Source organism: Petromyzon marinus, chromosome 33 (genome assembly GCF_048934315.1).
Source record: "Petromyzon marinus isolate PM22_M1 ecotype Great Lakes invasive population chromosome 33, UKy_Petmar_22M1.pri1.0, whole genome shotgun sequence".
In the NCBI taxonomy this organism is placed as follows: domain Eukaryota; kingdom Metazoa; phylum Chordata; class Hyperoartia; order Petromyzontiformes; family Petromyzontidae; genus Petromyzon; species Petromyzon marinus.
In genome coordinates this window covers 13,911,153-13,931,896 of record NC_133699.1, presented here as the reverse complement: position 1 = coordinate 13,931,896, position 20,744 = coordinate 13,911,153, and the positions used below count along the sequence as shown (strand labels likewise).

At 47.5% G+C, this 20,744-nt stretch overlaps 1 protein-coding gene across 5 annotated transcripts in view; it reads left to right on the top strand.

Moving 5' to 3' along the window:
- The first annotated feature begins 222 nt into the window (after positions 1-222).
- Positions 223-20,744, top strand: part of LOC116948503 (interleukin-31 receptor subunit alpha-like) — a 39,524-nt gene continuing 19,002 nt past the window's right edge. For 3 of the 5 annotated variants that reach the window (XM_076071573.1, XM_076071574.1, XM_076071572.1), the window contains exons 1-11: positions 225-917; positions 2,938-3,015; positions 6,759-7,211; positions 8,772-8,898; positions 10,950-11,119; positions 12,280-12,428; positions 14,917-15,070; positions 15,461-15,543; positions 15,768-15,987; positions 17,465-17,683; positions 18,019-18,120. In XM_076071573.1, coding sequence (XP_075927688.1) covers positions 2,961-3,015; positions 6,759-7,211; positions 8,772-8,898; positions 10,950-11,119; positions 12,280-12,428; positions 14,917-15,070; positions 15,461-15,543; positions 15,768-15,987; positions 17,465-17,683; positions 18,019-18,120 — 1,732 coding nt within the window. In that variant the 5' untranslated portion in view covers positions 225-917; positions 2,938-2,960. Of the gene's footprint in view, positions 918-2,937; positions 3,016-6,758; positions 7,212-8,771; positions 8,899-10,949; positions 11,120-12,279; positions 12,429-14,916; positions 15,071-15,460; positions 15,544-15,767; positions 15,988-17,464; positions 17,684-18,018; positions 18,121-20,744 lie in introns of all 5 variants that reach the window. The other 2 variants (XM_076071570.1, XM_076071571.1) reach the window with 2 other exon arrangements.

The window sequence follows — 20,744 nt, the reverse complement described above, 5'->3', positions numbered from 1 at the left end:
TCCACAGAAATGAGAAAGCAACATGCGTGTGGCATGGGTTCTGTAGTGATTGTCAAAATTGCGTTTTGTTCTCTGTGGTGTTTAACGACAATGTTGCGTTCCAAGGCGCACAACGAGAATATTGTCACGCGTGCCGATGCAACCTTGCATTGTCACACGCAACAACGTCGTGCCTTTGATTCTTAAAACTGACCCTTTCACCGCTGGTTTTATTATCACCAAGTTCTGGGCTACCATCGATCAATTCGGACCAGTTTTCTACGGGCAAGTCCCAAAGACAGAAGCAGCAACACAACTTCAAACTAAAATGGTGTCAATATAGCAGCTCATCTTCACGCGAGTTGTCAGTTATGAACAGACAAGACGGACACAGCTAAGGTAGTAACTCTTTGGTCACTTGTAGAGAAACATCAGGGGTCGTCATCCTACCGTTCGCAAAGACGCCCTGGTATCGGTGTGAATAGATGAGAATACAAACTCATGTTTCCAAGTTCATAGCACGTACGTATAACGGCGTTTACAGCACTGACACTGAAAAGGATGCAACGATGTACGGAGGTTTTCATACTTGGCAATTGGGAAACAGGAACACGCGGTTCAGAGAACAAATGCAAAAGCGTTGCTGTATACGCACTGTGCCGACCATAACCTGCACCCCGTAACCTTGTCACACTTTTGGCCTCCTTGCCTGGTCAGGTTGCTTTCAGTGTGCAGCAACGACAATGGACAGAATCGCTGAAACGTCTAGTTTGGCGCAGACTCTCACGGCGTGACCCAGAAATGAAAGCGGAATGGGCAGAGCCAAGCCCAGCCGCCTTGTCAGTCATATCCCCCTCCCCGTCCGTGCCTTAGTATAAGGGCGACCTCCAGTCACTCTCTGAAGACAGAACAAGGCAGCTGAGAAATCGTCCAACCGCGTGAGTAATACACAAGTTCGCGTCTTCACGATTTTACATAAACTCACTTAGAGTCAAAGCCTAAGGACCATGGTTTGTACATACATGGCGTATGCTGTATTTATTGTGCTATGCTTTGTAACTGTGTGCACTGTTTAAAACGTGATTTTTGTTGTTTACCCCCATTGTGGCTGATTGCAGTAAATTCGTTTTTAACACGCATCGTTACTTACAGCTCAGGGTGCATGGCCTCTGTAGTTTAAAATTTTATCCAATTCAATTTGTATGAAAAAAATAAGTGTATTAGAGGATCGCAGAGCATGGGCAATTACTGGTGGCGCCGGCTGCTAATCACTGCCTGGCTGCTGCATTCCCGCTAGTCCGTGGTTCCTCAGCCAGTGAGAGGCATTGTGAATGTATGCACAATGCTACCTATGTAATACCAATCATTACAATTATAACCGTGCAAGTACGTGACCCAATTAAATTGTGCGCGGATGAGATGGAAGGAATCATTGTTAATATTGGGGTAAAAAAAACATTTTAAAAATACAGTACAAAACAGATTTTTCATCCCTCTGTAAACAATCCACTGCTGGATGAAAGCCTCTGTATGTAGTGTTGGACATGGGTGTTATTTCATCCAGGCTCACTCTGCAGGCCGGTAAAGGCACCACAGTGGTGAAATGTTAACTACCTCGCCTGGTATACAGGAGGTCGTGGGTATGATCTCGACCCTTACGTCTGCTGCTGCTGTATATTTGGAGTTTTTGTGTCTCTCTCCCCACGGTCGCGTAGATTTTTCTCCGGACCCTCCGGTTTTTTCTCCACGTTTAGAAACGTGTTTAGATTATTTGGCTACTATATATTTCCAGGTGATACGCCACTTCGTTGAGCTATCATTTGTGGCCAGGTCGCTTCTGCAAAAAAAGCTACATAGCTCAGTGGAACTTACCTGCTAAAATAAATAACAAAAATAGCTCAGTTTAGGGTAAGTGACAGAGGGAGGATGCCCAGGACGGGTTTACCTATCGCTCGCCACTGATGTTGGCCGTGGCCAGGGATCAAACTCACGTCGCCGAGGTCATAGCACAGTGCGGCCGCTTAAGTTTCCCACCTAAAAAATAAACCATACCCCGAGAGAATGATTTTGCGATGCGAGTTATGCTTGTGGCTTTGTCACCATCGCAAGATGCTGCAGCGAAGGGGGGGTCTCTGATGCCTCTCGGTCAATGATACAAACACAAAAGTTTCATTCCCAGCCAGCTAATTATTATTTTGTTTTGCCCTGCACTCTTGCATTCTCATCGCATGTATTAATGTATCAATATTTTTTTATGAAACATTTCATATCGATCTTACATTTTATTTAGTTTGGCGCTCTCCCCAGCTGGAAATGAAACTGGTTTGTGACCTTGTCTCTTATCTGACGCCTCCGTGTCCTCCCCCGCAGCCCGGGCTCTCGCTTCCTTAAGCAGAGTGTAATGGAAACCATTTGTTGCAGAAGCAGCAGCAGCAGCAGGAACTGGCTCGTGGCAATAAATGGTATAGCGCCAATGGTAATCATTCATCATCATGATCTCAGTTATCGACATCGTCCTGTTATCTGTGGGTAATCGCGGGTAATAGGATACCCACGGACATTGCTGCGAGTGACATTGTGATTTTACAACTCGTGCGTGACTATTGCTGTCTCCAGAATAACGACATTGCGGGCGATGCTCCAAAGTACTGTGTGATTAATAGGAGTTGCGGATAAGAGGGCTGCATATAAGAGGATGTATACTGTGTGTAGAGCTGTTATGTACTGCATGCAGTGTTTTTGTTTGTTTATATATGTGTGTTGAGGAACGATGCCGGGTGGTGTAAGGGTTGGCACAATGGCCTTGCAATCCAAAGGTCGCTGGGTTCGATCTACCGGCACAGCAGCTGAATCAATTGGGGTCACGTTTCCTAAATGTCCCCGACCGTTACCCACTCAGCACTCGGAACATCCCCCACGCTGTGTTCTATATAAATTGTATCTCTTGTTTCCAAACAGGTCGGAGACCCAGGCTCTGTGGCATGTCTTACACCACAGTCCTGAACGTTGCAGTGATTTTCAGTGCGGCCTGGCAAGGTGAGCCATTCTCGTTTGACCGTCACTACCATTCTCTTCGGGGCCGTACATAAATGACGTCACGCACCTAGGGGGGGGTCAGACATTTGTGACGATGTGTGACAAGGGGGGGGTGTTGAGAAATGTGACGTCACATCAAAATGCGCAACTTTAAATAAATATAGACAACACGTTCTACTTAATTAAATAGACTTTTTAATAAATGTGTTCTCCTACAACATCAGAGTGCGGCGGCACATTAAATACGCACTACAATGACAATAGTTTAAAGCGATTTGAAGCATGTTTTATTTTTGGGGGAGGGGGGGGCAGAGCTTTGTGACGTCATATTTTAGGGGGGGGTCTGACTTTTTGTGACGCCGTGTGACGACGAGAGGGAGGGGGGGGAGTCAAAAATCTCGTGACGTCATTTATGGACGTCCCCCAAGGCGGCGTTAACGCAGCCATTCGTGATGGTGAAGACTGCGGCAAGAGGCAGGTGGCGGCCGAGCGGAACCGTGCAGAGACGCGTCCCGAGGAAGCTGTGGAAGCGTCACGCAGTGGTAGTCGCGGTGCAGCTGCCGCTGTCTGTACACGTCGTGTCGAATGCTCCCGACTGAGACGCAAAAGGTTGTTGGCGAGATGTTAACTACCTCGCCAGGTATGCAGGAGGTCGCCGGTTCGATCCCGACCCTCTGCGGGTTTCCCCTCCACATTTAGAGTCGACACGCGTTTAGAGTCTTTTGGCTTCGATGCATTTCCACGTGATAAGCCACTTTGTTGAGCTATCATTTGTGGCCAGGTCGCTTCTGAAAAAAAAAAGCTCAGCGCGCCTTACCTGGTAAAATACAAAGTTTAGTTTAGTTCTGGAAGTTTATTCTGATACACTGTATGTCGACTCGTGGAGTTGCACAAAAGTGATGGTGTTAAAAAAACACGCGCTCTGTACAGTCTATCGGTATTTTACGCAATTGACTGACAACGCTATTGTAGATACGTTCGTGGGGAGAATTCTCTGCACCCGATCGACTTACAATGGATTATATTTACAATGGATTGTATTTACAATGGATTGTATTTACAATGGATTGTATTGACAATGGATTATATTTACAATGGATTATATTGACAATGGATTATATTTACAATGGATTATATTTACAATGGATTATATTTACAATGGATTATATTTACAATGAATTATATTTACAATGGATTGTATTTACAATGGATTATATTTACAATGGATTGTATTTACAATGGATTATATTTACAATGGATTGTATTTACAATGGATTATATTTACAATGTATTGTATTTACAATGGATTATATTTACAATGGATTATATTTACAATGGATTGCATTGACAATGGATTGTATTTACAATGGATTGTATTTACAATGGATTTTATTTACAACGGATTATATTTACAATGGATTATATTTACAATGGATTGTATTTACAACGAGCTTTACTACCCGGCTTCGCCCGGGACTTGGATTCACGACGCCCGGCCGCCTTTGTCTCCCCAGTGGCGATGTTCACACACCACACCAGTTACTCGTTTGAGGCTGAGTCGACCTAGGGGAGCCCCAGGAATCGGTTCAAATAATCGTCACCGGTGGTGTCCGTGAACGGGAATCGATCTCGGTTCGTAGTGCAGCGTGCTAACCACTACGCATGCGCGGGTGACATGACAGATGTGACGTCACAGGTCACTTGCCGTGCAAAATATATGCATTATTGCGCCCCCCCCCCCCCCCCAAAAAAAAATTATACAAAAGTTGATTTTTATAATTTTTGCATTGTGTACAGTCTGGAAAGTAACCACATGGCAAATTTCAAGTTTGTTGCATGTCGGGAAGTATGCTAAACATTTTGAACAGACACACATAATCACAACTTTGCCTTTTATATATATCTGGAGATGGATTGTAATTACAATTGATTATAATTTCAATGGATCATAATTACAATGTATTATAATTACAATAGAGTATAATTACTATGTTAGATTTAAAGCTTTCGTGACTGCAAGGATCCATACTCTTTGGTTCTATTCGGTAAAGTCACGTAAAAAACAACAAAAAACAAAAATTAAAAATTCACGACGTTTCGGCCACAACACAAGTGGCCTTCATCAGGTGAATGGACCATGCTGTCACGAGGACAGCGTTGGAGTGAAAATAGCCAAGCCCAGGTCGCGTCCTTTAAGCTGTGTGGGAGGAAGCAAAACGCTTGACAAAGGAATTAGCATAAAAATGAGCACGATGTACGTAGGAGGTGCATGGGCCATGATGGACCAGGAACGGGTGGGGACCATGACGGACCAGCAGCGGAGGGGGGGGGAGTGAGTGAGTCACTCCGCTCACTCACTCCACTCACTCACACCACTCACTCCACTCACTCACTCCACTAACTCCACTCACTCACTCCACTCACTCACACACTCCACTCACTCCATCCACTCACTCCACTCACTCACTCACTCCACTCACTCACTCCACTTACTCACTCACTCCACTCACTCACTCCACTCACTCACTCACTCCACTCACTCCACTCACTAACTCCACTCACTCACTCCACTCACTCACTCCACTCACTCACTCCACTCACTCACTCACTCCACTCACTCACTCACTCCACTCACTCACTCCACCCACTCACTCCACTCACTAACTCCACTCACTCACTCCACTCACTCCACCCACTCACTCCACTCACTAACTCCACTCACTCCACTCACTCACTCCACTCACTCACTCCACTCACTCACTCCACTCACTCCACTCACTCCACTCACTCACTCCACTCACTCACTCACTCCACCCACTCCACTCACTCACTCCACTCACTCACTCACTCCACTCACTCACTCCACCCACTCACTCCACTCACTCACTCCACTCACTCCACTAACTCCACTCACTCACTCCACTCACTCACTCCACTCACTCACACACTCCACTCACTCCATCCACTCACTCCACTCACTCACTCACTCCACTCACTCACTCCACTTACTCACTCCACTCACTCACTCACTCCACTCACTCACTCACTCCACTCACTCCACTCACTAACTCCACTCACTCACTCCACTCACTCACTCCACTCACTCACTCACTCCACTCACTCACTCACTCCACTCACTCACTCCACCCACTCACTCCACTCACTAACTCCACTCACTCACTCCACTCACTCCACCCACTCACTCCACTCACTAACTCCACTCACTCCACTCACTCACTCCACTCACTCACTCACTCCACTCACTCACTCCACTCACTCACTCCACTCACTCACTCACTCCACCCACTCCACTCACTCACTCCACTCACTCACTCACTCCACACACTCACTCACTCACTCCACCCACTCACTCCACTCACTCACTCCACTCACTCCACTAACTCCACTCACTCCACTCACTCACTCCACTCACTCACTCCACCCACTCACTCCACTCACTCCACTCACTCTACTCCCCCCCCCCCCTGCTGCTGGTCGGTCATGGTCCCCGCGGCCAACACCGGTGACGATTATCTGAACAGGTCGTGGTGCCTCACCTAGGTCGACTCAACCTCGAATGAGTACGATGTGTAAACATCGCCACTGGGGAGACAAAGGCGGCCGGACGTGGTGCTGGCCACTGAATCCCTTCGTGTGCCGTACCGGCCTTCATAGGTGCTACTCGTTGACAGCACTTGCCCCAACAGTGTTATGGCTATATGGGAGATGTTTATCTTTGTCAGGAACCTTCTGCCTGCCGCTGTCTGGGAGACTCCAGCTGTCCAGCAATCCCGTGCGTGCCGGGGGCAGCCTCTGGGCCCATTGCGCGGTGGAAATGTGCCCAAACAACTGCCTCAATCACGACTTCTACATTCGCCTCGACGGATTAAGGCTGCAGCCCAGCCAATCCCCCGCCACCACCACTGCCGAGCTCACCTCCAGCAATACGACAACAAACTACGTCACCACCACTGCCACCATAAACACAAACGGCTCCACAAGGATTTCCTCCAGAGGCACCACCACCACGACGACCCCTGATGGTCGTGCGGCTGTCTCGGGGAGGGAATGTCACGTTCTGTCGGCTAATGTGACGGTGGGGTCGGTGAAGCCGCCGCAGGGCCTCGTGCAGTGTGTGGTGCACTGCGACTTACAAGGCTCCGTGGTTGTGGACGAGGCCACAGTCCGCGTGGGCTGTGAGTCTCCGCCTGCATGGCTCACGCGCTCCTTCATGCCCACTCCATCTTCCTACTGGGACATTCTTCATGCCAACTCCATCTTTCTACTGAGACATCGTCCATGTCCACGCCATCATCCTACTGGGACATCGTCCATGTCCACGCCATCATCCTACTGGGAAATCCTTCATACCCACACCATCATCCTACTGGGGCACCCGGTGTGTTGGAGAGCCAAGCCACAACATTTATAATCTGAGTACGACGTTTTGCCAGTAATTACAAGTTGGCTGTGTTGGGTGGTGGCAGGTTTTAACGACACTTTTATATATTTACGCGATCTAACCCAAAACAACTCTAATATGGACTTTTTGTGTTTGTTACGTGAATAAAAAGGGCTTGGAAATCAATTACATGGACTGAATGTTCCAGCCATTATCAATTGATCAATCGATGACGGTCTGCCCGTGCCATGTCTGTCATTGGGTATTTTTCCATCCTTCACTATGCTTGCCACTGCTTACAAATATCCCACTCAAAATTAGGCCGTAAATATTCACCGCTGTACTTCTTTCCTGTATTTCATGGCCCCGAATCAATTGGCAGCAGACCTTTATGTTATCCACACATCCATTCTTCCTATTGTCTGTGCATTTGCGTGGATGAAGAATTTTCCATATGGGTGAACAAACAGGCTCGTTCATCTAAACCATAAAGTGAACAATGCATCTCGCCTATTATTAGTTATTTTCTGGGGAGTGGGGATTCTCATGATGATCTATTGGCAATGCTTTGCTTACCCAGCATCCCTACAACCCTCTTTCGTGGGTGCCACTGGCCGACCTAAGGCTTCTCTCTTTTTTGTAGTTGTACTACACGAGGGGTCCCAACAGCCCTAGACCAGAGCCTCTTAAGCCACTACTTTCAGACGTCTCCTACTCATTGTGCTGCCCATCTCCCAGTGAGCATGGGGTGTTGGATTTGACCATTGAGTATTTTATTTGCCTGTGGTCTGGGAGGATGGGAGTCACCGAGCTATATACGATTGGTGGCTATATAGCTCAGTGAGGCTTACCTGGACATTTTTTTGTTTAGTTCATAGTTTTAGGCTGTCGTGGGTTCACCTCTCTATCAGCAACAGCATTGGTGAATCGGAATGTGTTTATACTGGTGGAATCCGATGAGCTATGAAGCTCTTTGTCACAGACGCCCAGTCGCGGCGGGTAAGAAAGTTAAAACAAACAATACAAAAACACGATCAGAGTGCAAAGTAATTGGTATCTCAATTAGTCCTGGACTTTACCCATGTAAAACCCGTAGTCAATGAGTGGTTCGTGCACTGAATTAACATCACCACTTAGGATACACATGCGAGTGTTGGTTCATGCTGCCAATCACACCGTCCTTTCTTGTAGGCGATAACTCTGACAGTCTATATAGCTCAACCCGACTTAGGAATTCCCTTCCATCGTCTCCTTCCCTGAGCTCTTAATAACCTTACTCAAGTAAATAAACCTGCCGTTTACCGCCGGGGCCCCTGTGCCGAGCAATGGGTCTCTTTGTCATTGACGAGTGCAGATATCCCGGACGCCCCGTCGCAGCCGCGGTGTGAGGTCCGCGGGGGAGAGATGGGCGCGCTGTCGTGCAGCTGGAAGCTGGGACATGACTCGCTGCTCAAGACCGACTCCCAGCTGTGCTACCAAGAGTGAGCCACGTCAGGCGCACTTCAACCTGGTCATGCACGACACTCAGGGGTTTTGGAGGGGACACCCATAGGGAAATGTCTCCACCTCTGTGTACATAATTAATATCTGTTTCTCTCCCATTAATGCTCTCTCGGCCACCGACATAAATGTTAGGGGAGGCCAGGCAGCCGCAAACACTCCCAGGTAGTTGGCTGGCTTAATGGTTGATGTGTCCTCCGGCAAGTCGGCTCAAACAGCACGTTTACATCAAAGCCATCATTGAGTCCCAACTACAGCATTATGCATTGTTTTTAAAGGACATCTACTCAACTGATGATGCACTCTTTGTAAAAACCGGTGCAGAGTTTGCTTGTGCTTTATCGGTGCTGTTGAAATTATCACTCCCTGGAGGCTGTTGGACCAATGGGTTGTGTAAGAAATACTTTTAATTGTTTTGTGGAGAAACAAGCGACACAAAGGAGACACATTGCTTATCTGTTTAACGTTTAGGATTTCGTGAGCAATATTATCCATAAGAGGCTTTTTTTGGGGTTAGATCGAGTAAATATAAATGTGTCGGGTGGTGGCGGGTTTAACGACACATTTATATTTACATGATTTCACCCAAAAACCCTCAATTATGGGTCTTGTTCACCTGTTCTGTTGGTGTTTTAGGGTTGTGCTTAAGAGCACATTTACGGCACTGCCAAAGTTCAGATATTTAAAGTAACCACCGTCAGTCAAGTTACTTTCCCAAAAAAATTGGTCGTTTTTAACCCGCGATTATATTTCACTGTGCCATGAGATGCAGAATCTACACGGAAACCCCACGTGTTAGATTGGCTGTGGCTGCTGAAAAAACCTTTGTGGCCTTTTTATTCTTTCCACAGCAAGAGCCTTACTTGACAATTGAACCAATATTTTTGGTTAATTTCACAGATGGAATGTTGCCAAATTAAGCCACTGTGGGCATCAGCTGCTTTATAACGACACTGATTTGTTTTGCTAGAGCAACGTTTACGCGGGCATCTACGAGCACTTTTACACTTCACCAACGACAAGCAACTTAACGTCAATTCTCATCTCAAACATTTTCAAGTTCACCCCCAGTGTCAGCCGTTCCTGTGGGCACAAGGTGACTCAATAAAGGTCCTGCAATCGGGCTTTAGTCTGCCAGTAGGGGGAAAGGCTTGCAAAATGTACATTCTAATTGGCGTTGTAACCTTTATCCTGGGCTCTATTATATCAGCTGAGTGATGTTCTGCGCATACAATTCATAGAGTTATTCTAATTAGGGAGGAGATATCCATTCTGGTTAGACCTTAATACAAAAGTATTTACACTCTTTGATACTGGGACACATTTACATCCTTGTTCGATTTAAAACTAAACTTTCCGGATTAGAAACCTCTTCCAACATATCAGTAATTTAGTGATGGCTGGTCTGTAGGGGCATTGGGGCAGCACCCCATTTCACAAAAACATGCTTTAAAATACGTTTAATCAAACAGAATGTTTAACAAAAAAATTAATGCCAATAGGAATCGATTCAGATAGAATCGATAAAAAATATAAAAATTAGCCGTCCTGTTTGTCTGCCCCAATGAGATGCATCTTGCTGCATCTCATTGGCTGAACGATACCACTCCCACCGGGCACTGCCACCTGTTCAAAATAAATTAAGAGAACAGGGCGACAAGAATTCCTCCACTGGCCAATAACAAGGCGCTGTTCCTAGGACATTTGCATCGGGCCAGCACCGTTGGCTACTTCCGCCCCCGCTGGCACCTCCGCACCGGAAATATGACCACACTGGCTGCCACATTAGTTTGATGTCCTTCCCCCGCACATCCAATTAGCATGGTTGGCTACGTACGGTGCGAAAGAAATTCAACATACAATAAACAAGTCACATTGGCTCTATCACCGGCCGCCCCACCCATAAAATTCGTTTTATTTTCAACTGCAAACAAATTCTGTTCACAAAATACGGGCAGACTGTTGAGCACTGAAATCACATTGGCAGTGTTTTGAACTTTGGTGTGTGGCTTTCAATGTCTGTGCACCGCAGGGTTGGCAAAGACAAAATCAAGATGTGCGAACGCGTGGAGGGAGCACAAACTGTTGACCTCCCCGGATCCAAGTTAGATTTCCACAGACACTGGGAGTTGTGGGTGGAAGTTCATAACGCGCTTGGACAATCGCGCTCGCCCCCATTCTCTTTGATGCCCAACGACTTCGGTACGTGTCACATCAACCCGACACGGCAGGGCCTTACGCGATCGCACGCATTCGCTCATCGGTCGGTAATTCCCAGTTACGAGGCTGCAGTCGAGCTGTCTTCGTGGCATAATGCAGGGCGACCAGCAGAACCGACGGCCCCTTCCCTCCTTAACGTGGCCGGCGTTGTCGGCAGGATGGACCAAGGAGGGGGCATGCGTGCAGAGCCACCACGGTCGAGGGCAGGGGTGGGGAAGTCCAACCCGCGGGTCGTATTAGGCCCGCGAAATCATTTGGTCTGGCCCTACCAGGCAACCGCATACGGGACTCGAAATTCAATAAATCTAGGAGCAAACCTGGAAAAGCAGTTGCGAGTAGCGACATCATCAATACCAGCTAACATCACCACACGCCTCGCCAAAGAGAAGCAGTTCCAGCCATTACATTAGGGGTGAGTTAATACAATGTTTGACCAAATACAACAGGCTAATTTTTAAGTTGATAATTTTGTATGGCCCGCGAATGATGTTCTAAATATCCTAATGGACCTTGGCAGAAAAAAGGTTCCCCACCCCTGGTCTAGGGGATTGCGAATGTTGTCTGTCGTGATGATCCCTAGGCAGCGAGAAATGGTGCAGAACAGTGGGTGAACGCCGCCCGCCCCCAAAGCTTATCCAAACGATAAGCCACTTTGCTGAGCTGTCATTTGTGGCCAGGTCGCTTCTGAAAAATAAGTTAATACCTCAGTGGGCTTTGTCTGGTAGGATGTTTTTTCTTTGTTTGTCTTTAGGTGATTTGTTTATCTTGTACTTTGCACTACTATCGTGTTTTTGTACTGTTGTTATAACGTTCTTACCCGCCCCTACTGGACATCTGTGAAAAATATATTTATAGCTAATTGGATTCTAGTTTGTTCAGCGGCTAAATATTAACGTTGTCATTGGAGCAGCGTGAAAATAAGAGAAATGCCAATTCTTGGCTTCTCTGGGTCAAACCCGGACAAGTGGCAACCTTAGCTTGAATCCCAGGATCAACTCTATGCAAGACCAGGGTTTTGTGTGTAATGGGTTGGTGGTATCAGCTGAGTTACCGTAGATATTTAAAAAAATATATTAATTCCGACTTTATACGACATGAGCACGTTTACATTTGAGTGATATGTTTGTCCGTTTTGTGCGCAGTTACAATTGAGCCGCCAGCTCTACAGATTGTGAAGTACACTCACATCGCCGACCACATCAGCGTCAAGTGGACAGCACAGACGGGCATAAGCATCGAATACAAATGTGATCTGCGTCTGGCTTACGGCAATGAAGAGGCCTGGAGAACGGTAACCATAGGACCAGTGTGACGGTACAACTGTGGGGAGCGGTAGGATAGCTGTTGGCGCACTGCGCTACGAACCTGACGATCCGAGTTAGATTTCCGCTCACGGTCAAGACCAATGACGATATCTGAACTGCTCCTGGGCCTCCCCGAGGGTGATTCGACCTGCTGTGGTGAATAAACATCACCACTGGGGAGACAAAGGCAGCCGGGCATGGTGCTGGCCACCAACCCCCCCTCGTGTGCGGCTCCAGCCTTCATAGGTGCTCGCTAACAGCACTTGCCCCAACAGTCTATTAAGGCAATACGGGGGATCATTTCTTTGTGTGTGCCTGGGTATGGTGGTGTATGTTGCTATAACGCTGCCGTAATCAACAATTAAACCAACAAACTGGCCGTTGGGTGATATGGGGTACTGCGGTGGCGAGATGTTAATTCCCTCGCCTGGTATGCAGGAGATCGTGGATTTGATCCCGACCCCGATGCCTGTATATTTGGAGTTTGCGTGTCTCTCTCCCCGTGATCGTGTGGATTTACCTCCAGGTCCTCCGGTCCTTCCCTCCACATTTAGAAAAATGTGTTTAGGGTATTTGGCTGCTATACATTTCCACATGATAAGCCACTTCGTCGAACTATCATTTGTGGGCAGGTCGCTTCTAAAAAAAGAACTACATAGCTCAGTGGGCCTTACCGGGGAAAATAAAAAAAGTTATTTACAGTGAGGGAAAAAAGTATTTGATCCTCTGCTGATTTTGTACGTTTGCCCACTGACAAAGAAATGATCAGTCTATAATTTTAATGGTAGGTTTATTTGAACAGTGACAGACACAATAACAACAACAAAATCCAGAAAAACGCATGTCAAAAATGTTATAAATTGATTTGCATTTTAATGAGAGAAATAAGTATTTGACCCCTCTGCAAAACATGACTTAGTACTTGTTGGCAAAACCCTTGTTGGCAATCACAGAGGTCAGACGTTTCTTGTTGTTGGCCACCAGGTTTGCACACATCTCAGGAGGGATTTTGTCCCACTCCTCTTTGCAGATCTTCTCCAAGTCATTAAGGTTTCGAGGCTGACGTTTGGCAACTCGAACCTTCAGTTCCCTCCACAGATTTTTTATGGGATTAAGGTCTGGAGACTGGCTAGGCCACTCTAGGACCTTAATGTGCTTCTTCTTAAGCCACTCCTTTGTTGCCTTGGCCGTGTGTTTTGGGTCATTGTCATGCTGGAATACCCATCCACGACCCATTTTCAATGCCCTGGCTGAGGGAAGGAGGTTCTCACCCAAGATTTGACAGTACATGGCCCCGTCCATCGTCCCTTTGATGCGGTGAAGTTGTCCTGTCCCCTTAGCAGAAAAACACCCCCAAAGCATAATGTTTCCACCTCCATGTTTGACAGTGGGGATGGTGTTCTTGGGGTCATTGGCAGCATTCCTCCTCCTCCAAACACGGCGAGTTGGGTTGATGCCAAAGAGCTCCATTTTGGTCTCATCTGACCACAACACTTTCACCCAGTTGTCCTCTGAATCATTCAGATGTTCATTGGCAAACTTCAGACGGGCATGTATATGTGCTTTCTTGAGCAGGGGTACTTGCGGGCGCTGCAGGATTTCAGTCCTTCACGGCGTAGTGTGTTACCAATTGTTTTCTTGGTGACTATGGTCCCAGCTGCCTTGAGATCATTGACAAGATCCTCCCGTGTAGTTCTGGGCTGATTCCTCACCGTTCTCATAATCATTGCAACTCCACGAGGTGAGATCTTGCATGGAGCCCCAGGCCGAGGGAGATTGACAGTTATTTTGTGTTTCTTCCATTTGCGAATAATCACACCAACTGTTGTCACCTTCTCAACAAGCTGCTTGGCAATGGTCTTGTAGCCCATTCCAGCCTTGTGTAGGTCTACAATCTTGTCCCTGACATCCTTGGAGAGCTCTTTGGTCTTGGCCATGGTGGAGAGTTTGGAATCTGATTGATTGATTGATAGCTTCTGTGGACAGGTGTCTTTTATACAGGTAACAAGCTGAGATTAGGGAGCACTCCCTTTAAGAGTGTGCTCCTAATCTCACCTCGTTACCTGTATAAAAGACACCTGGGAGCCAGAAATCTTTCTGATTGAGAGGGGGTCAAATACTTATTTCCCTCAATAAAATGCAAATCAATTTATAATATTTTTGACATGCGTTTTTCTGGATTTTGTTGTTATTCTGTCTCTCACTGTTCCTATAAACCTACCATTAAAATTATAGACTGATCATTTCTTTGTCAGTGGGCAAACGTACAAAATCAGCAGGGGATCAAATACTTTTTCCCTCACTCTATGTTGGCCATGACCAAATTCAACCACTCCTTTTCTCGATTTGTTGGATGACCGTTGGTTTTTCGCACTTTGTGAGCCCTTGCGCTACCCGTCCCCAATGTACACGGGAACGCCTCGGGATTCGCGCTAACGTTGGCACCCCTCTCCACCGCTCGCCATTACGAGGCAGGTGTTCAACAGGAGCTTGCGGTCACAAATATGGGACATTCACGGCCTCGCGCCGGATACCGCCTACTGCGTGCGCATACGCTGCTCGCAGCCAGTGGCTAAGGCGCCGAAGGGGACCTGGGGACAAAGGAAGTGCTTCTCTACGCCGCCAGCTCGTGAGGACGCACACCCTCTCACCCGCGCGGCCTCTCACCTCGCGCCCTCTCAATGCACACCGTGCACCTGCATAGGCAGGGGTCGGCAACCTGTGGCTCTAGAGCCGTGTGCGGCTCTTTAAAAGGACTGCTTCGTGATGTTATTTATCAAGGGCCATCGTCTCGCATTCACATGCATTGCGGCTCTTGAAATATTCCGTTTTTTTACCGAATTAAAAAAAAAGGTATTTTTATTTTAGTTGCTGACCTCTGTATGTGGGGATCGCTGTACAAAATCATCGTTAACCTTTAAAAGATCTGTTCAGTAAGAATGTAATGGTGATTATGATGCAGATGATCACATTGACGATGATGACGATGAGTATGCTTGTGATTCATTTCGCGGCACAGAACCATTGGTTGGCCCAGAGGTGTGGAAGATCCTCAGCCCAGGCCCCTCGGATGAAGTCTTCAACCTCACCCTGCTGTGGAAGGTGACTTGCCTAGGGCTGCCACCTGTCCATGTTTGACCTGGGCACTCCGGGACTTGGCATCAGCATGCTGGTGGTATGAATAGATTTGTACTGGTATCTGATACCGGCATTGTGTTGAGCTTTATTGCAGTTTATTGCTCAGTTTCGATAGGCCTAGGCTGACTGCGAGGTCTTGACTGCCCCTATGGTAGCCTGTGCTCAGCAACTAAACCTGTATTCCACAGCCTCTGAGTGCCAAGGAGGCGCGGGGCCCAGTGACATCGTACCACGTGATGGACCGAGTGAACGGGGAGACCCAAGCAAAGGTGGTGCAACATGGGCTGGAGTCGCAGCCTCTGTACTCACTACAGCTGGGAAAGGTGCAGGTCCCTTCAGAGTGGTGCGTGCAAGCGAACAACCTGGCCGGGTCGTCACCCTGCAGTTGGCTACGCCTGTCCGCCCGAGGTTTGTTAGTTCTGTTACGTATGCAGTGAGTTCAACCAAGTCGCAGACATACTCTTGGAGGCAACACATTTATTTAACACCAACATATGGGGTAACTGCCCCTTAACAGAATAACAACCTATGGTGGTGACCACCAGGCTAACTACACTAATTACACCATAACTAGCTACTACGGACCGAGACCACAGCTCAGGTCCAGGTCCACGTGTTGGAGACTTGGTAGAACGTAGGACGTAGACGAAGGCTTGGTCAAGATGAACAACAACGCCGGTCCCTCTGGGGGACCCGGCTTATATTCTCTGCGGCGTGGCTGGCTCCGCCCTTGGCCACGACCACCTTCCAGAATCCTCGAGCAGGATCTGGACCCAGATCACGTGACCACCCCTAGTCCCCACATGGGGCCCCTTTGTAGACTTAACTGGTCACGTGTCCTCTCGGGTCAACCAGAGTGCCATGGCCTTTAGTAACCCTGGCACACCCACACCCTATCCTGTAGTGCTGGCATTGCACGCCAAGCGTGGTGCCATCCAGTGCTATCAACCAGCACTCACCGAGCCCCTCTAGGGCCGGTACTACACCCACATCATAGTGGTGTTTGTGATGTCGTTACATCGCACGCCGTGCCCCTCAAGGTGCCGGCACAGCACAGTGACATCCCACGATGTCACTACACGTACACGAGGAATGAACAGAGCACGACGTTCACGATTGGAGGTGGTCAAATGTAAATGTGCAGCACTGCAGTGTCTTGCTTGTGCCACTGCTGGCAGGAGACAGCCTCCACTACAGGCAGCTCTAGAGATGCGCCTCCAGGAAAATTCTATGCGGCTCCTCTTATCTGAGACATGGGGACCAGCCGAGTGTGTTGTACCTTACCATCATCAACTGGTATCACTATCATCAACATCATTATCAGGATTATTAGCGTGACCATGATATTTACCATTGTCATCATCACCAACAACAACCGCCATTCACCACTAAGTGGCAGTGATGTCACCACGACGCTTGGCCAGGCTATGTGCACATCATCATCACCACCACTACTACGACCAACATCTTCACCCACCACCACCGCAACTACCATCATCATTATCACCACCACCACGACTACCATCATACACCACCACAACTATCTGTGGTAATCCTGGAAAGTCATTGGTATTCTCATTTTTAAGAGACCTATTAAGATCCAATATAACATGCACCTTCCAGACTATTAAAGCCTTCAATAACCTCCCTGCACACCATGTATACCTACAGATGAGAAACCCTATGGATGGCACATTCACATGCTAGTGAAAATCATTGAAAAGTAAAACCATGTTCTGAATTTATGGTCTTCCGCTTGGCCACTGGAACCAAGTTCTGTGTCTGCCCAGGCTTAGCCAACGCACCCCAAAAGGAACACATTTGTATGATTATCTCACCATGCCACTGGCTGTCTCATAGATCGATAACGTTTGATTCTCCATAGTGCTGCCTGCGCCCTTCAACGTAGAGGCCCACGAAGACAAGGGCAGTGGCGGTGGTGGCATGGCCGTGAGATGGGCCCCGCCAAAGCCACGTGGCCATGAGAGGCGACGCGCGGTGGAGGGATACGTGGTGGAGTGGGTCGTCGCTGACGACGATCAGACGACTCCGTCCATGCATTGGCACTGCGTCCCCGCCAACACCACCCATGTGGTCCTCTCCGGTATGCGGTCGTACGTGCGGGCGAGTGTGCCCTTGTTCGTGCTCGGATTTTCCTCGTCATTTACACCGAACACGTCCAATATTGCTCAGTGCATGGCTTCCCAAACTCCCGGACGTGTGCTCGACCAAGAGCCACCTTGATAAACCTGAGCAGAAATTACGACGAATGCCATCAACATGGCGACTGAACATCGACCATCCATCTCCCGGTCTCCAGGGCAACAACACAAGCCATATCAATGGTCAAAATACTTAACATTAAACACCACCCTGCCACCCACTGATGATGATGTATTTGATCATGATGATGATGTATTTCATGATGTGTGGTTGCAGAACACATGAAGCCTCTTATTTGCTACAACATCTCTGTGGTCGCCATCTACGAGACGGGAGAAGGAAAGTCAGGCGTGGTGCAGGCCTACGCTCAGCAGGGCGGTGTGTCCCTCTCTCACTCTTCTCTCGACTCTTCACTTTCATGACAGCAAACCGTTGCCCATCGTGGGTCTGGTTATGTACTTTAAAATCGCCGCAATCGGTAAATCCGCGAACCGCAAACTAAAAGGCAAATGTGAAAACTAGGAATTGATTCACGGTTCATAATAGGACACCAACCCCTCTTTTTGTTTTATGTTACCCTACATCATCAACCCAAACGTTATACAGAAAGTATTTTGGATGTAATATGAAGCAATTGGCGGGACCCCGGGGTCCCATCACTGCCCCGGGGTGGGAAAAACTGCGTAGCGACACGAGTCTTGCCTTACCGACAACAAAACTAGTGTCAATCGATTGGCTTCGTCGAGAGCTACTCAGGGCACTAAGTTTCGTAAATAGTTGAAAAATTACATAAACACGTTCAATTCACTGCGGGGGCGGGCTCGCCTTGTCAAAGAAGCTGAGGATCGATGGCTGACCGGAGGGCGTTGTCGCCGGGCGCGACTGCAGCGGACGCCCCGGGGCTTGCATTTGGCCGGTGGGGTGGCGCCCATCGTGTTGATCGCCGCCTGCTGGCGCTTGTTGGCACGAGTCTGGGCGGGCGGCGCGTTGCTGCCGGGATCACGAGTGGGAGGACTGAAAAATAATAATTATTGACCTGATTTTTGCGGGACCCCGGGGTCCCGCCAAATGATTCATTTGATTAATAATTTCTAGTATCAAATAAAACCTTGTACGGTAAATATATAGAATGAAAACAATTAATGAAGTGTACAATACTGTACACTGCAAGAAGGAAAATGGTGTGGATGAAGCTCACTGCATCCTCATTGGAGGTTGGGAGCGCCGCTTGACCTGAGACCCAAGATGGGCCGCTTGGGAGACAAGTTGGAGACAAGACGGCACCGCGCGGGTGTTCTTACGCTGCAGCAGCAGCATCATCGCGGGCAGTGCAGTTACGATGCGTACAGGATCTCGCGGTCAACCGCGAATGGTCGAGCCACAGGGGCACGATCAGCAAGCTGTAACTCAATACATTTGGCGCAAAACCGTGACAGCTAAACCCATGAGAGGGAAGCGTTTGCTGTATTCCAACGAGGAGGTGCATAAGACTGTAGCCTCTCACCAAGTGGGTGGTGAGACGTGAAGTCCTTCGCCTGGTATACAGGACGTCGTGGGTTCGATCCCGACCCTGACGCCTGTATATTTAGAATTTGCATGTTCTCCCCATGGTCACGTGGATATTTCTCCGGGTCCTCTGGTTTTCCCTCCGCATATTTACAAACATGCATTTATAATATTTGGCTGCCAATAATTCGCACATGATAAGTTGAGCTATCATTTGTGGCCAGGTCGCTTCTGAAAAAGAGCTACATAGCTCAGTGGGCCTTACCTGGTAAAATAAAAAAATTGTAATCGTAAGTTAGTAAGTCAAAGGGGCTTGTCTGTGGTCTGAGGCTATCTCAGTTTACAGTGATACTCCTGCCACAATTATTTTCCCACAGACAGCAGAAATCGTAGAAACATCACTTGCTGATTCGTTTTTTCCTTTAATCAGCCATATTTAACAGGATTTTAGAGGTAAAAAAATCCACATACAAAAAAAAACACTTGAGAATAACAAGTTCCACGCCAAGAAACATCGGAAACCAAATGCGTTCGGTGTCGGAAGATGTGTCGTAAATCGAGTTCCGCGTCGTAAATCGATCCACGGAGGCGTTATATAAACATCGTAAATGTGGATCGTAGTAAATTTGATCGTTGTAAACTGGTGATCCCCTGTATTTTTTTAATTTAGAGAACAGGATGAAACTCCCCCCTCCTCGAGACCCCTAAAATTGGTACAGTAGTGCCTCGATTAAAGTTTTTAATTTGTTCCACGAAAACTACTGTTTACCAAAATGACTGTTAATCGAATATAGGAATTACATGTTAAAAGCATTCATCCGTAATGTATAAACAGAGCCAGTCGAGGTCTAAACGCTGATGAATTGGCGTCGCCGATTGGCTGATGCATACCTCAGCCAACTTACGAGCGCTTGGATTGGCCGAAATTGGCGCCCAAGTACACAACGTAAACACGTTACCGTTACATCACAATGTGAACATTAGTCGAAATCATGGGGGTCCTATATAAGGCAAAACGTTAACCGAAAAAAAAACATTCACCGATGTCACTTTAACCGAGGGACTACTGTAGTTTGTTGATATTTACAATAGGAAATGCATTGAATGTTGTTTTTATATGAATGTAGAGCTCGATTCAAAATTCTTGAAATTTCCGGACGTCCCCCCCCACCTCCCACTCCCTAGGGAAGTGTCTAGATCAGCCTCTGAATAGTGGATGAAAGGCACTGCATTGAATAACCAGTCACCTGTTGATCACGTCTTGTGGAGATATGTCTTCATGAAATGCGTGCACAGTCCAGGGTTATCCTACTTATAAGATGCCGCTGAAAGTAAGACGCAACGCAGTGTTTAAAAGCAAATGTTTAATTACAAAAACTAATGTTTTTCACAATGATGTAGATTTGGTGATTAATTAGTGGCGAAACGTCGTACTCGAATTGTAAATGTTGTGGATTTACTCTCCAACACACCGGTGTGCTGTACTAGTAACTAAT